Here is a 16,912-nt window from a genome sequence, read left to right as displayed (position 1 = left end):
TAACCAGCTCAAGCTCTCACTGCAGCACCCCTGTCGCTCTTCTCCTGCTCACACACTCATGCTCTCTCTATCGCCCTAGTACTCTCTAGCCCACATAGTAGAGACGCCACATCAATTCAAGCATCTCCCAGCAAGAACCACAGCTGACCTACGAGCAGGATCCCAGAGCCCGCACTCACATCCTCAACTCTTGTATCATCCCACTCATCCTCGTTGCCCGTCTTCTTCACGTGAAGATACCCAGCAATGCGGCTTCACTCATCATCACAAAGCCTTCAAAGTCCATCTACTTCAAGCTTGCAGTCGTCGAGATTCCATAACCAAGTCTCCTAGGTCTTGAACAAGAGTGTCAACTCGTAACCCAGCATACAATCATAATTGCGCCACAACATCTCCTTCTGTGTCGCCAATCTCTAGCATCCCATAAACAACCAACTGCTACAGCTTCCTTTCCTACAAAAGCCACTGCCCGCTACCCGGCTATAGAGTATAGCTGCCTCTTGCACTTTTCCACCTTACAAAGGACACAAAGCTCACAACCTTCTGTCCTATTCCTGCTCTCAGAGCACTCGTCCCCTATAGTAACGACACTGCCAGCAAGATCCCAGCCCGCGTCTCTTCAAGCTACAATAGCCTCCTGCTATAACAAGCCTCGGCCACATGGTGATCAAGCCTGCACTCTTGTTGTAGCTCACTCTCTATCGCTCATAATCCTCTCTGGATATCAAACCAGACTCCTCCATCAAAAAGCTTCCAGCCTCCATAGTAGAGTTGCCCTCTCTAGAATCAGTCACTCCTCTCCTTCACGCACAGGTCTCCGCCTTTCTCTCACACAATCCTTCCCTCCCGTACAAAGTACTCCAGCCCACGATATCCTTCTAGCATCCTCCTGCAAGCTGCATCTCCACGTACGTGACTTCGTCGTCGATCCAGAAGCTCCTCTTTCCTCATCACGTAGCCCACTTCATGCATGGCTTGCCTTCTCTCCAAAATAGCCACGTCATTTTGAGTAGCCACCTCATGCTTTCCTTTTTACCACTCCCAAGTTTTCCCACAATACTTACACCAAGGCACTTAAAGCACATATTCCAACCTTAGGCTCACCTTTTCCCTTGCACATACACTTCCAACAAAGCCTTTAAAGCTTGATTGCCACATATAACCACACATCCATAACGCCCACACGGAGTATATGAGTGCTCCCATGACTTCACCACAATATGGAACTCCACTCATGACACTATGAACACTTGGTAAAGGACTACTATGACGGACATATGTCACCCACGATCAACACCGCCACTCTACATACCATGCTGTACTCGAAAGCTGCTTACACAAAATTTGATTGAACGCCATCAAGCACACACACAAGTTGAACATCACACATGTACATATGTACAAGACGAGTTTGGGGTTTTCAAAAATCTTCACACACTGTACAATTCACACAGTGCTGCAGCAACCTTCAAATGACCACGTGGTTGAGGTAGAGGTCCGGATTGCAAGAAGAGGCTCCACGATTGCAAGGCGGCTGAGCTAGGGCTTCAGTATGCAGCAATTAACACCGAAATGTGGGGCTTCAGTATGCAGCAATTAACACCGAAATGTGCAGGTCGACCAGTTAGGGTTATTCCGTACTGCAGCGATAGGTCCTAGATAGCTCCGAAAACTTTGAACCAGAGCCTCAATGGAGCATTTATGGCAAGCGGCTGAGCAGCAACAGTACCAAAAGACCGGATGTTGGCGACGAAACCGTACAGAAAGGCTTCCAATGCCCACACGTGTGATCATAGCTCCAAATCAATGCAAAACAGCAGAGAAAGAGGCCGCCAAACAACTCCAAATGAGTGTACGAGCACCCAGGGAGGCTGCCAATGGCTGGGGTAAAGGATACCACTGTTAGCTATGGCAATCAATGGAAGCTCAGAAATGAGTGAGAGAGCCAAAAATGAGTTGTTGTAATCAAAATGCTGCAAGTACAAGTGTGGAGGCTCAAGGGAGAGCCAACATAACAAAACCCTAGGGCTAACTGCCCTAACTGGACTAAGTGTCCTAACTGACCTAGATGGTACATCAACTAACTGTACCAAAAGTTCTAACTGACTATAACTAGGCCTACAAGGCACATACCAAGGTATAAAAGGCATCTATGGATAGCCCATGAGATGGCCTACAAGAAGTACAAGCCTTATATAAGCTACTCACTCACACACTAGCACCTAGTGCATATGGGATAAGTCCCATAATGACACTGGCACTCACGCATGACTCACACACATGAACTAGTACTAGATCATCTAGTACTACACACTAACGCATCATATCACCACACTCTTTGGCTATGATATCTCCAACACCCCCCTTCAGAGCAAAGAGTGTGAGACCCAACACACAAGAGAAGACCAATCCCCCCTCCACCGTAATACTGCAAAGTGCAAGTCCAACTATCCAACACCTCCCGTGTGATAGCGACTTCTCAGTCAGCTTGCCACCGGCAAGGGCAAACCATCACTCGTCATCCCCCCTTACTCTGAACTGGGTGGTCAATACCATCAAACCAAAGTAAAAGACAATACATTCATTTTTGGGGGACAACCCAAGGCAGAGTACCTCTTATTGACACCAAATATATTCAGTTTAGAGGGACAACTCAAGGCTGAGAACCTTGATTTGACTCAACACAAACACACATAGAACTAAGCATCATCTTCCTCCTCAGAGAGGAATAGATCATGCAACACAGTAGATGAAGCTTCTTGCTCAGGTCCAGTAGATGTAGCATAAATATTCTTGAGCTTCTCTAGGTTCTCCTTGGCTGAAGTAGTGAGGTCAAGTTGATGAAGTAGTTTGTTAGCCAACTTCACACTAATAAACACCATTGCTTTGTCATTCTGCTCATCCCTAGCTAAGATTGGTGCTGATGAGTCTTCACCACGAGGACCGAGGCTCCATAGTATCAAACTCAGGCAACAAAACCAGCAGGCTGAAATGGATAACCAGCAAATGAAGAGGCTGGTCTAGGGCTAGAAATGGATCAGCAGCCTTCACAAATGCAAGGCAGTTGAAGAGAGGCTTGAATAAGCGTGGCCAGCAACTAGTCGATGACCTTGGAGGCTCCACGTATGCAAGAGGACAGAAATAGAGGCCTAGTGGTGCTCCAAATGTGAACCCGAATCAAAAAACAGTAGGTATATGCCCCGAAAAGCAGAAATAAACCACGAGGTGAGCACTTGTGGGCCTGATAACTGCCCAAGGTGCTGCAGTAGGTCCGAAACCCTAAAAACAGCTCACCTGGACACTCCGAAGTGCAGAAACAGGTCAACAATGTGAAAGGCGGCTCCCTAGAACAGCTCCGAATGCTGTAGCAGGTCTCTGATGCCAAACAGGCTGATGTAGATGTGCTGGAGGCCAAGGAACTGCTCGAAAATGCTTCTGTTGTGGCGCTTCTGCAATAGCAACCCTAGAACACCTTGAAAATGCAAGCAGGAGCTCCAAAACTGGTCGAAAATGCCTCCAAATAGGTCAAAAATCTGCAACCAACATGTGTGGATGGGCTGCTCTGCTGCAGCGGCCTGTAAACCCTAAAAACAGGGATGAAGATGCTCTGAAATGGCTCGAATTTCCACACGTGCTGCTCCTACCAGACCTGAACAGAGGCGGCTATGAAAGGAAGGCAATGGAGAGACTACGCATGCAGAAAGGAGAGCAAACGGGCTGCAAAACAGAAGCGGAATTGGCAGCAAAGATGGCAGCTGTGCAGAAACCCTAAAAGGGTAGAAAGCAGCTGAAAGGAGACAAAAACGAGGCTGCATCTGAGGCAGAAATGTGCAAGGCTGAGGCGGTTGCAAGAAGAAAGGTTTGAGCGAAATTAGGGTTTTGGACTAGGGTGAGATCTAGGATGAAGAAAGGTTTGAGCGAAATTAGGGTTTTGGACTAGGGTGAGATCTAGGATGATGTGGCAGCTATGGCAAGATTGACCTGTTCTGATACCATATTAGAAACATGGTGAAGAGAGGGAGAGAAGGTTAGGGTGTGTGGAAATGATACATGAATGAAAACATAATGAAAGGCTATCTTATTCATAATCATGAGAAGTACAAGCCTTATATAGGCTACTCACTCACACACTAGCACCTAGTGCATATGGGATAAGTCCCATAATGACACGTGGCACTCACACATGACTCACACACATGAACTAGTACTAGATCAACTAGTACTACACACTAGCACATCACATCACCACACTCTTTGGCTATGATATCTCCAACAAAATCTGCAACGCGCCAGGTGGAGCTTGGAATTTATAATTCACTAAGTGGCGACACTTACCAAAGCCCCAATTTTGCAGGTTTAAAAAACCACAGGTTTGCAACTGCATTATTGCAAACGTTTGCAAACATTCGGCTAAACATGTAAAAGGGTTTGTTTGCAACTATGGTTAAGGACTTCAATAGAAAGATCATGATAGTCCAGGATGTATCTTAGGAGGGTGATTCCCGTGAGAGGACTCAACCACAAAAAACAAAAAAAGAAAACAAAGATTATGTAGATAAGCTGGCTGACCTAAATTGCAATAGGGATCACCCGACAAAACATACAATGTTCAAAAGAAGAGCACATCTTGAGCCTGAAATCAAAGCTGCCTGTAACCGTTTCTATATTCAAAGGGAAAAGATATTGTCAGCTGAAGACAGACTTTTCCAGCACAGAGGTCAGCAGACATTTTTCTTTAGAAATGAAGTATCATGGAAAATGGCCCATTTGACTTTAGAAAACAGACAAAGATAAGCCACCAACCGCGGCATAAGCACATTGTTGTTGCGTGTGATCAGAGGTTGCGACCCAAATTCTTGGGCAGCCATCTTCCTTCAGTAATGTCACCTGCTTGACAGAGAATAGATAAGAACTCACAAATGCTACTTGAAGGGAATGTACCCCTTTGAAATGCACCAAACAGAAAATTGTATTTTGCAGACCAGATCTAGACTCAGATAATTTTATAGAAATATCAGTAGACTGAAATAAAGATTTTGTTTCTTATCATGTTAAAGTAACCACACTGGACAAAAGACGGGGGTTTAAGGTGCACACATACCCCATTAAAACGCTTAACCTCTACTTTTCAGAAAAAAACTTGTAGTAATGATTCAAAAGATTAGACATGACCACCATCTGGCAGCTCCTCTCTCCTCCCCTTTACCTCTATGTTCCTGTTTCTCCTATCCACCTTTCTTCAGCCGCACAACCATTCCAACATCTGCTTCTTCCCCAACATTTTCTGTCTTTCCATGACTAGTTGCACCCTCCTGCAAGGCACAGCTCTCCTAGAATACCCCTCCATCACAAAACAGCATTCTGCAATCCCTTGCCCATTTGTGCCTTTTTATCTCATCCCCTGCTACTCTCTTTTGATTGACAATTGATTCACTCGATTCACTAGTTTAGCACTTTAGCTTTCAGCAAGGGTCTTAGTGAACCCTTTGCTTCAGCCCTCAGTGGCTTGTATGGGTTACTTTTCGGCTTGTAATTTGTCTCATAGGCCCGCGAGGCCTCTTGCAAACGTTAATACATCTCTCTCTCTCTCTCTCTCTCCCCCACACACACAACATGCCTCTTTTGTGTCACCCTTACCCCTCAGCCAGCCACCTTTCCCCTCCTTAGTGGTCTCACCACGCCCGCACTCCAAAGCTCCCTTCATCACTCTCCGCCCCCGCTCCCCATCATCCAGCCCCCATTCACACCATATCACATACCCACTTCATGGTCACATGATCCCATCGAACTCTTGGGACCATCTTCTCGTGGGGGTACACCACCTTCGTGCACGAGAGGCAGAGCAGGACCGTCTCCGTGATCGAAGTAGCCTCTCGCGGTGCCTGACTGCCTCATGAATGAAAGCTGCCAAGCATCTCTGGTTTGGATAGGAGAGGAGCCGAGACAAAACCCCAGAGCTATCTCTGAAGAGGCAGTAGAAACGCCCTCAGATCTCATAGTAAACAGGAAACTTGAAGATGAAATGCTCCTTCGTCTCAACCTCTTGTACGTCACACAATGTGCATATGCCCCTCTCCCTGGGTAGGCCCTCTGCTCTGCTGCTCTCGATATGAAGTCTATGTAAAGAAACCTGCAACTGCCCATTAGAGATCCTCAGTGAGTGGGGTAGGTGGATCTGCGTGTATCCTAGTGGGTCAATGAACCCCTCCTCTGTGATATGCAAGCAGTGATCCCTGTAAAAGCTGAGCTTCACTGGAAGCTCGTTCGGTCCCAGCCAGGTCTGGAATGTGTGTAGCTGTAAGATATCCTCACAGATGACCTAGTTGACCTCATGTGACAGGAGGGGAGAGAATGGAGCGTCCGTACTGTACTGGAAGGGAGGGAGTCTATCCTGGAGCCCTTGTCGCTCAAACCATCTCTCTATGCGTGCATACCAGCATCTCTCGTCCCCTCCTACTGAGAGAGCCATAGAGGAGAACAGTGCTCACCATAGTAGCCTGTTGCGCCCAAAAGTGTAATCCCCATACTCCCTGACTCGGTATACATACGTGATTACCTGAAATGCAGCATCTACCTATAATGGGGATGACCCGAACTTAGCCTGAATGATCTGGTGAGGGACGGATGGCTTACCTCAAATCATCCGTGATAGCATGAGAACACGTAGCCGCTCTACACAGGCCCACTCTGTATCTCACAAGTCTAGCCCTCAGCAAGGGCTGCCATAGATCCCCGCTGGGCGGACCAAGGAGTCAAAAAGAAGCCCCTTAGTCCGCGGATCCTGAAAGTGCGAGCGGAAGCACTACCTCTCTAGTTTGGCCAATCAAGCATATCCTCTTCCCAACCGGGCATGCATCGCAGATCTCATAGTGAAGATGGGTCCGGAGAAGACAACCCCAACATACGTGTATGATGAAACTATCTCAACAGGAGACCCATCAAACATGAACTGCTCCTGATGCATGACGGCGCGAGATGTGTTGAAGATTATAACCTTGGTTTTACCCAAGTTAACCTTCAAATCATGAGACTCACAAAAGGACTGTAATGCGTCAAGGTGTCTTTGGAGTCCCTTTGCTGAGGAAGACAAAAGAGCCGCATCATCTGCGTACAGCAATATCCGGATCAACGTGCTAGCAAGAGAACATCCCCCCCCCCGTGTGTGCGTCACTATCTCGAGCTCGTCTATGTAGAGGCCAAACAAGGTAGGTGATAAAGGACACCCTTGTTTGATCACAATAGTGCTCATGATCTTATCTGTCCACCCAGTCCTTGCCCATATTCTGCCAGAGACTCTCTCGTAAAGTGCCATGACAGCCCAAATGATATCCTGGTCATAACCCAAATCCTGTAGGCGCCGAATGAGGTGGGCTCTCGGAATCGTATCAAATGCTTTGCGGAAATCCACAAAGCAATAATAAACCCTCTACTTCTGTGCCCTGGCCTCCTCAATGATACATCTGAGCGTGTGAATGTGATCCATGGTTCCATGATCACGTCGGAACCCAGTCTGTCTTGCTGCTCTAAGTCCTCGACACTCTACAAATCGACTAACCTCGAAATCAAGCACTGATGCATAAATCTTGGACATGACATGTCCAACCATAATGGTACTGTAATTCTCCGGCTCATGGGATATCCTGCCTTGTGGATGGGTGAAAAAGTGTTAACAGTCCAAGTGCGTGGAAACCCCAAACAAACAGCGTCATTGAAAAGCTTTGCTAAAACCGGGGCTAGGAGGTTAATCCCATATGCAATGAGCTCAGTGCATAGTCCCTCATGATCCTTCGCTCAGCCATTATGAAGTTTCATTATAGCGTCCTTCACTCCCCCCTTAGTGAAGAGGGTACATGAACTGGGGCCTGGCAAATGTGAGAGGTCAAGGACTGGCTGATTTGGGATGTCATATAGTGTGCGTGCGTAACAATACCAGACCTGAGTGTCAATGAGTGGTGTGAGGGAAAGCGTGGAAGGCAAAATGTTAGTAGAGTTGTTATTAAACAAAATGTTCAGTAGTTTCTACTCGTTTCGGCGAACAAAATCTAGTTTCTTTCTACGTTCCAAACGACGATACTCACGTTCGCTCAAAAGACTGTTTTTTATTTCGAATCTGAGCTGACGACGTAAAGCCTTACACTCATCATTGTACCAACTATTACAGGGTACGGTCCTAGGTGGTGGTGGACGGGTGGAGCGAGTGGTGTGAGGGAAAGCATGGAAGGCAGCTTCGTGTAGTGAGCGGGTGATCAGGGCAGCGCAGTCCTCTAATAGAGGTATGAAGTCAATATAAGCGAGAAGTATGTATAGACGACCTGAGTAAATAAGTGAGTGATCGCGGTCGAAGCGCATATCATGATAGGTGGTGTAAGAAATCGATGGGGTGGAGGGTGCTGTGCGATGGGGAGTGGAAATGCTAAAGAATAGGTTGGTATGGTCAGCCCCTGGAGGAAGAGCTGCTACAGTAAAATCAATGATGTGAGATGTGAAGGCAAGGGATCCCATGATGTAATCAACAATGCTAGAACCTCCCCCATGTGGAGAGCACGTGAAACCACCTGAGGCGGGCCATCTGTCAAGACCATTATAAATAATGAGATCATGCAGCCTACCGCGGTCCAATAGGGCCTACCTATAAGATGTGACTGGACCTCGTCTGTCAACCAAAACCCATAGTATACCTACATCCTCAAGGTCAATGTCTGGCAGTAGAATGGAATCTTCCCTGAAGTTGAGGAGTGGTACCTGAGGGGCCCCTGTCCTCGCGTTGAAGTCCCCAACTAGAAGGACTTCTCTGCGGCTCAAGAAGTCAACAATGGACTGATATAGGGTTGCAAATGGAGATGTCTCAGCCTCATCTCGACTATCTCTAGCAAATTGGGATGTCTCGGGAAGGAAATAGCATACTGCGACAAACAAATCCCGATTGTCCACGTGTCGGGTCTGGATGCAGAGAAACCTGGAATGTGTCTCTCTACTCTACTGAAATGGTCCCCAAAAGGGTGGATCTGTAGAGAACTACTACTACTCTTGATCCTCGTACTCCCCCTGTGTCTCTGGTCTCATCTCTATAAGTAGACTCCCATGTGTACCTGCTAACAACCTAGTTCTGACCGTAAGGTACCATTACAGTTTCAAATGGTGCAGGATAGGGTCTCGGAGATCTGAGTCTCATAGACCCCGCCTCCCTATGTGGGAGGGGGGGTGGATGCCCGATCGGGGCTTGTAAGGAGTCATCCATCTTGTTCTACTGCCCACTTCCCCTCCTTGCGAGCTTGATCCCGCTGCTGCAACCGGGAGCGCCTCTCCTCAACCTGTAGTGGCTCTCCTCAACCTGTAGTGGGGTGAGGTCCTCATCCATGGAGATCGCTGGCTGGTCTAGGGCTGACCTGCGCCGTAAACCCGAAAGTCGTGCGTGAGCGTCATGGAACCGTATGATCAGGGGCAGCTCTCAGTTGGAGTCTCTCCTGACCCGCCATGCCCTCTCGATCTTGTACTCAGCTACCCCTAGAGTAGTGGCCACAACGGCCGTCGCATCTGCCTCAGTGCGCGGGATCCCACGTACTATGATGTTGAGAGCCTTACTGGCTCTACGCTGTTGCTCCATGAGGGTAGCTGAAATGGTTGCCCCTGCAAGTTCCCGTTTGGTCACGTCGACCCATCTGGACGTCTCTTCAATTGCAGATTGCATGCCCGCAATTTGTGCCTCAACAACTAGAGTGCTCCCTGGGACTGTATGTATGGCGGTGACCTCCTTTCGGAGCTGCAAGATGTCCTGTCTCAGTCCCTGAATGATATCAGCCTGGTCTCGAATAGCCCGAGCCTGCTCCTGTATGACGCGCTCCTGCTCTTGGGTGAAGCGGACCTACTCTTGTGCAAAGCGTGTCAGCTCCATCTCGTGCTGAAACCAGCCTCAACAACGTAAAGGGTGGTAGGATCCACTTAATTATTACAGCATACACAATAAATTGACAAGTAAATAGACACCACATAACAAATCATAGGGGAGCTAGAGCGCTCCTACTCAGAAACAAGGACACCAATTGGCCCCAAACGTTGGCACCCCTTGCGGTATTTATTTAGCATTCATTTGAAGCCAAGCGGCTGATTACAAAGGTCTCTGGGAAGCTACACCACATGCAAACCAACGCCTGCAGACTCCCCGTCCAGCCCACCCTATAATTCCCTGCTCACTTCAAACGATGAACGGCATCCAATCACTAGACAATCCTGTATCCTCAGCCAACCAAAGCATACAACAGAGACCCCAATAGCATCCACTGTCTAAGGAAAAGTCCCCCTCTTCTTAGAGGTATCATCCCCTACCTCCGGCACTCTTGCGAGCCCTCCTCCTCCTCGCCATCGCGACTACCTCCCCCTGATTCCCTCTTCCGCCCGTCGCCTCGCCATCGCCTCTTCTCTCCCCCCCCAACCCCCCACTCCTCGCGCGTCTGTCTCTCCCTCTCTGTCGCCTACCTCCTGCTCGAGCTCGCACAAGCTGTCCTCTCCCCCCCCCGTTCAAAACTTCGCCGCGCTCTGATTCTGCCCGTTCAGCTCGTCGCTGCCCGTTCAGCTCGTCGCTGCCGCCGCCTGCTCGTATCTCAGGTGTCTCCCCCGTCCAGCTGCTCGAAGCTCCGCCCAGCTGCTCAAAGATCCCTGCTCGCTGTAGATCGTGTGGCAGCCCGCCTGTTGCCTAGAAGACCCCTCCCCCTGGTTTGGCCTTGTTCGGTTGAAGGATTCGCCCCTGTGTGTGCCTCGTTCCCTCATCCACCCCCAGGCTCCACCTCTCTTCTATCTCTCCATCTCGGTGGTAGCCTCTTCCTTCTTTGGAGTTCTCGCAGTTTTGGCTACAGTCCACCCTTGTGCTAGAGGATAGCCACATTGAGAAGGTGGCCCTTATGGGAAGGGGCATCTTCTGGCTCAAGCTCTCCACTGCGAGAGCCGCGAGCAACCTGATTGCTTGTTTCCCCACATCAGTGGATGGGAAGATCATCATGATAGTCCCTTGGTACCGAGGCTTCAGTGCAGCGGACTTTGATGCTCGTTTCCGCATACCTCGCCACCCAGTGACGCTAGTATTTCCAGGCCTTGCTGCTGAGTTGCGGCCGATAGTCAGGGACCTGGGTGCCCACTTTACTTGGGTGATGCATGACACTTTTGTCGACGCAGTTGCTGCGGCAGGAGCTCCTAGAGTCCGCGTGGCTGTGGTAGATCCTGCGTCCCTCCCTGCAGAGATCGAGGTTGTGACAGATGCTGGCATCATTACTCAGAGCATGGTGGTCACAGGACAACCAGGCCAGTGCCTGCGTTGTCATGGTTTTGGGCACCTGGCTGCTGCTTGCCCGCGCTTCTCCAGCCCCTCTCAGCCCCTGCCGCCCCCTCCCCCCCCCTCCAGGCAGCCACGCCAGGCAGAGCAGAGGTAGCAGGAGTCCGGTCCAGAGGTGGTTGGTGGCTGGACCGAGGTCAGAAGGAAAAGGGGAAAGAATAAGAAGAATTCTGACAAAGGCAAGGAGGCAGAGGGTACCCAACCTGCAGCAGTGCCTCAGAGACCTGACAGGCAGCCGCCCCAAGGTCTAGGGAGAGCTGCTTCTTCGTCTGCTACCCGCCCCCCGCAGCATCAGGTCCCCCATCCTCCCTGCCCCTAGCCCCCCCTCCCCCAGCCCCAGCCCCTGCCCCAAACGCAGTCCCCTCCTACCGCCCCCCAGCCTCAGCCCCCGCCTCTTCCCCTTCAGCCCCAGCCCCAGCCCCAGCCCCAGCCCCCCCTCCGCCCCTCTCAGCTCTCCCGCAGCGTCATCTTCACAGGTGTTATCTCAGACGCGTGCAGCTCCTACTCCCCCACCTCCGCCCCCCAGCTAGCCGCTTCAATGGAGTCAGTGTGTCCTTCCCCGCAACTTCCTTCCCCCTGGTAGGGCACCCCGAGACTTCACCACCCCAGGAGCAGCCTTCCTTGTCTGCTAGCTCGGCCCCCTCAGTTGCAGATTCTGGCGGGCCTCAGCTCCAGGAGAGAGAGCTCCCACGCGACTTCTACAGGTCCGGACCCTGGGATTACTTGGATGTGGCCGACCTCGAGACCTTCCCAACTTGCCTTAACATCAGTATCTTCCTACTCCGCAAAGGGACGAATGGGAAGATCGTAGCCTTGGCCCCGAGGGATGGGCCCAGCTTTGCCTTCACTTTTCTCAGCGACGGCACCGAGAGTTGGACAGACGACTCACTGGGAGGCTCTCAGGGAGCAGACACACGCTCAGATTAGCTCCTGGATAGGCCCGACGGGTGGACAGCTTCTCGAGACCGAGTGGTCCGAGGGTGACGTGCGCCTGCGGTGGCGATGCGTCGCCAAGCGTTTCAGGTTGATTGTGATCCTCAAGCCCCCTCTGCCTTGGCACCTCCCACAGGATGTCAAAGTCTGGACAGCACAGAAACTTCGCGTCTTCTACAGGATGACAACCTTAGAGATCTCGAGCTGGCTCGAGAAAGCGTTCGTCCATGGCACCAAAGGCCTCACGCCTTTGCTTAGAGTTTTGAAGAACGGGCAAGATGACCCCGCCTCCCCCTCAAAACCCTCACAGAAGCGTCTGCGCCTTCATTCCGGACAGCCACCCTCTTCATCAACCTCGACCGCGAGCAGACAGTTGTTCGCAGCCTACCAGTCTACGCCATGAGCTTACACATCGTTTCCTGGAATGTGAACAGGTTTCATTCTTCTGGCACCCGTGGTCCTAGGAAGCTTATCTTGAGACAGGAACTTCAGCCGGCGGTGATTGGTCGCTTGGATATGCTCCTGCTCCAGGAGCATAAGCTTTCAGTGGCTCATACCAGTAGTTGCGGGAAGATCCTCCCTGGACGCTCTCACACTTACTGGGAGCCCGCGATCGGTGAACAGGGGAGGAGTGGCGGTGTCTGCACGTCCGTCTGCGAGTCGCTTGCCCAAGGGGTTTTTGACCATGGTACGTTGATCCTAGGCCGTGCGCTGTGGGTTGGCCTAGAGTTGGAGGGCTCCAGAATAGGAGTCCTCAACATTTATGCACCCACAGATCTCCGATGCAGAGCCACCTTTTGGAGGACACTTACAGAGCTTCTCCCAGACATGGATTCGTGGATTGTTGGAGGGGACTTCAACAATCTCGAGACCATGGAGGACCAGCAGGGCAGAGGACCAGAGTTTACAGGCATAGCTCAGGCAGAGCAGTCCGCGTGGGACTCCTTTCTCTTTGCGATAGGAGGGAGGGACAGCTGGAGAGACCCTGCCTTCTGTCGATGGCAGGGGAGCTTGGACTTCTCGTGGGGTTTCCGTAGGGAAGGGGGCAGACTCCTAGAGAGATTGGACAGATTCTATGTCAGTGATTGGGCCATCGGTAGAGCTGGTTAGGTGGGTGTAGTGCCAGGGACGACACTCTCCGACCACGCGCCAATGCTCTTGACACTAGACTCGGCAGCTCAGTCCCTTGCCCCCCGTTCGTGCAGGATTCCTGATTCCATCTTTTCCAAGGAGGAGGTGCGCAGTCGTATCGGTAGCCTTTGGGACAGAGATTGGGGCGAGTGCGAGGATTTGGCAGAGGCGGTGGCTCAGGCTCTGCAGGAGTCCAGCCAGATTTGCCAGCTAGCAGCCCTTCAGGTTCGTCAGGAGTGGTGGGGCAGAGAGAGAGCTCTTCGTAGGGACCTCGCCTCCATTCAGCGGCTCCAACAGGCAGCTCCGGGTTCGGAGGAGCTTCGTCTCCAGGCCCTTCGAGCCAGAGCCCTTCTTGAGGAGACTCTCCAGCGACGCTCGGAGTTTTCTTATCACGCCTCCCTCTCTTACTGGGCTAGGAAGGGAGACAGGATGAGCAGAGAGTTCTTCAGGACTCATGGTCAGAGGGCAGCACGAGACCAGATCCGGAGTCTTAGGACAACGGAGGGTCATATCACTACCGACCAAGAGGAGGTCATGGGGTTGGCTACCGACTTCTATAGGACTCTCTTCCAGCAGGAGCAGCTTGCCCCCCGCACCAGATGTTCCCGCGAGGAGGTGTGGAGGCACACTCCGGCCCTTGTTCAACCCAGCATGCAGGCGACGCTCATGGCCCCGTTCACCACCGTCGAGATGCAGGAGGCCTTGATGGCTATCGATGGGCAGAAATGCCCTGGTGAGGATGGGCTCTCTAGAGCTTTCTTCACTTCATTCTGGGATCAGATCCATCAGCCCCTTCTTGCAACTCTCCAGAAGATTTTCAGCAGCGGCCAGATGCCAGAGAGCCTCTCTTCGGGATTGATTTGCCTCATCCCGAAAGGGGGAGATCGGCCGTCAGTGGCGCCCGATCACTCTCCTCACCACCGCCTACAAAATCCTTGCCAAAATGATCAGCGCCAGAGTTCGACCACTACTTCCGGACCTCATCCATGACACTCAGACAAGCTTTGTCCAGGATCGCAGTATTCTAGATAATGTCTTCACCTTCTCAGAGGCGACAGAGTGGGCTCAGCACAGCGGGCTTCATTTAGCCATCCTACTTCTCGACTTTGAGAAGGCTTACGATCGAGGGGACTGGTCCTTCCTGGAGGGTACGCTGGAGAGACTTGGATTCCCAGTGGGCTGGATTCAGGGCATGTCAGCGTTATACAGGATAGCTTCCAGCAAGGTCATCATCGGCAGCAGGATGGGAGAGCGATTTCGTTTGGAGAGATCAGTGCGTCAGGGTTGCCCACTTGCTCCTTACCTGTTTCTCTTCTTTGCTGAGGCGCTGACGCACTATCTTCGAGCTAGGACGACAGGGATTCGGGGTGTTCGCCTTCCCATCAGGGAGGACTCTGAGCTCCTGGACTCGAAGTATGCAGACGACACGGCGCTGTATGTACAGGATGATGAGATGACGCTGGAGAGGGTGAGGCTGGCCTTAGAGGTCTTCTGTTCGGCAGCCGGTGCGAAAATCAACTGGAACAAATCAGTTGGTTTTCTCACAGACCCGGGGGCCTACTCACAGTGGGGGAGGTTTTTGGGTTTTAGATGGATCCCGCGGGGGCAAACTACTAGATACCTCGGTTTTCAGGTTGGCCTGGACATTACGCCAGCTCAGCAGTTTCTCCCAGTGCTAGATTCCATACGACGGAAGCTGGCTTTTTGGAGCACTGCTAAGCTCTCTCTTGCAAGTCGAGCCCTTGTGGTCAATCAGGTTCTCCTGGCCACGGCCCGGTATGTGGCCTCTTGTTGGTGCTTCTCGCGGTCTTGCGTGGCACAGCTCAGGAGGATGGTTCGGAACTTCCTGTGGTCCGAAGGGGATGGTCTCAGAGATACCAGAGCCAGGGTAGCCTGGCAGACAGTCATTCTCCCGCTGGCGGAGGGAGGCTTAGGAGTCATTGATCCAGAGCTCCAAAGTCAGGCCCTACTGGGCAAGTTAGTTATCCGCGGTTTGACCCCGAGGGGGCAAACGTGGAAGCTGCTACTTCAGCAGGGGATCAGTTCTTGCACCCCGTGCCGAGGAGGAGAGTGGCTGCCGTCCCTAAGGTGGATCTTTACCTCTGCACCGCTTACCCACCCCCGTTCCCCGCTCATTCGTAGCCTGCTCACTGTTTGGAGGCGACTTCGTCTCAGCCTCATCCAGTCGCCTCCTAGTAGTCAGGAGGAGATCGACCGTCAGCCGCTCATCTGGAACGGTCAAGTCAGAGATGTCTCGGGCCTTCAGCTGGGGGAGAGGTCGCATATCTCGTGGGATGGCTGGATGCGGGGGCCCGCTCGGTCCCTTCGAGTTTGGAGGGACACTTACAGGAACTTGGAGACAGCTGCACTTGCAGCCGCAGCAAGGGGCATCCGTGGTGCTCAGGCGAGGCGCACAGAGATAGATGGAGCGATTCCTGCCCGCTGGTTGGTACCACCAGAGATTCAGATCCTCATGCCTGGTGATGCCCGCTGGCTTGTACAGCTCACCCCCCGTGGCATCCCACTGGTTTTCGCAGGTCAGCTAGCCAACACCTCTGTCTCCTCCTTCGCCGTTTTGGGTGACGGCCGACTCAGGAGAGAGGGTGCGCTCATCGACCCCCTTCTCCCGTGGCAGAGGGTTCGTGTTGTAGGCCTCTTGGGGAAGGTTTGGCAGGTCGATCCTAGAGTAGAGCAGGATCAGTTGCAGTTGTGGCGTCTCTGGCTTTGGGAGGGTCGGGCCCTTTCAGAGCTTGACTGGGACCCAGGAGAGTGGAGATGGCCAGAGGTTGTGGCAGACCAGGGGCCGACCCCTTTCTTCGCATACAGTGCGAAGCTCGGCAGGAGCATTCTCGGGAGGATGCAGAGCAGACCGCCCACCCAGCGGCCCAGATGGTATGCTCAGGGTATTTCCAAGCTATTTCTTCAGGCCTTCTAGAAGGCCTTGTGGGAGAGTTGGCGGCCGCAGAAGATTTCCTACTTCCTTTGGCTACTCGCCCACAAGGGACTTCCAGTGGGGAGCTGGTTGCGGCAGTTTGGTCAGGAGGGACTCTGTCAGATTTGTCATGAGGACGAGGAGTCACCAAAACACTGCCTGTGGAGCTGCACTCGCGCCAAGGAAGTGTGGAGGTGGGCTTTCGGGATCCTCACTCGTGCAGAGCCGAAGCTAGGTTTGATCACTTGGGGCGCATTCTGCTGGTGCAGTACCATACCTGGCTATCACCAGATGTTCGAGGCAAGCCCGCAGGACCCTATGTTCCTCATCACCCAGGGGACTTGGGGGCCGCTTGAGGGCATCCCGCAGCATTTGGCAGAGGTGGACACAGGATCTCAGGTGAGGCAACCAGTTTGGGAGATTATTGGCAGCATCGTTGGATGGCACATTTGGACCTCGCGCTGCGCGCAGATCCTCGGAGGTACCTCACCCTCGACTGCCCAGATCATGGCCGACATCTGGAGCGAGATTATCCACACGCTCAGAGGTCAGTGGGACCAGATCCAGGGGGACTCCCGGGCCGGCCGGGAGAA

At 52.1% G+C, this 16,912-nt stretch overlaps 1 protein-coding gene across 3 annotated transcripts in view; it reads right to left on the bottom strand.

Moving 5' to 3' along the window:
* LOC147886136 (yacP-like NYN domain protein) overlaps positions 1 to 16,912 on the bottom strand; it is an 80,790-nt gene that overhangs the window by 24,432 nt on the left and 39,446 nt on the right. For all 3 annotated transcript variants that reach the window (XM_087395781.1, XM_087395782.1, XM_087395783.1), the window contains one exon: positions 4,804 to 4,887. In XM_087395781.1, coding sequence (XP_087251907.1) covers positions 4,804 to 4,887 — 84 coding nt within the window. The remainder of the gene's footprint in view (positions 1 to 4,803; positions 4,888 to 16,912) is intronic.

Source organism: Dipteris shenzhenensis, chromosome 24 (genome assembly GCF_047967505.1).
Source record: "Dipteris shenzhenensis isolate YYH24624 ecotype China chromosome 24, Dip_SZ_1.0, whole genome shotgun sequence".
NCBI lineage: Eukaryota > Viridiplantae > Streptophyta > Polypodiopsida > Gleicheniales > Dipteridaceae > Dipteris > Dipteris shenzhenensis.
This window is presented reverse-complemented; position numbering and strand designations above follow the sequence as displayed.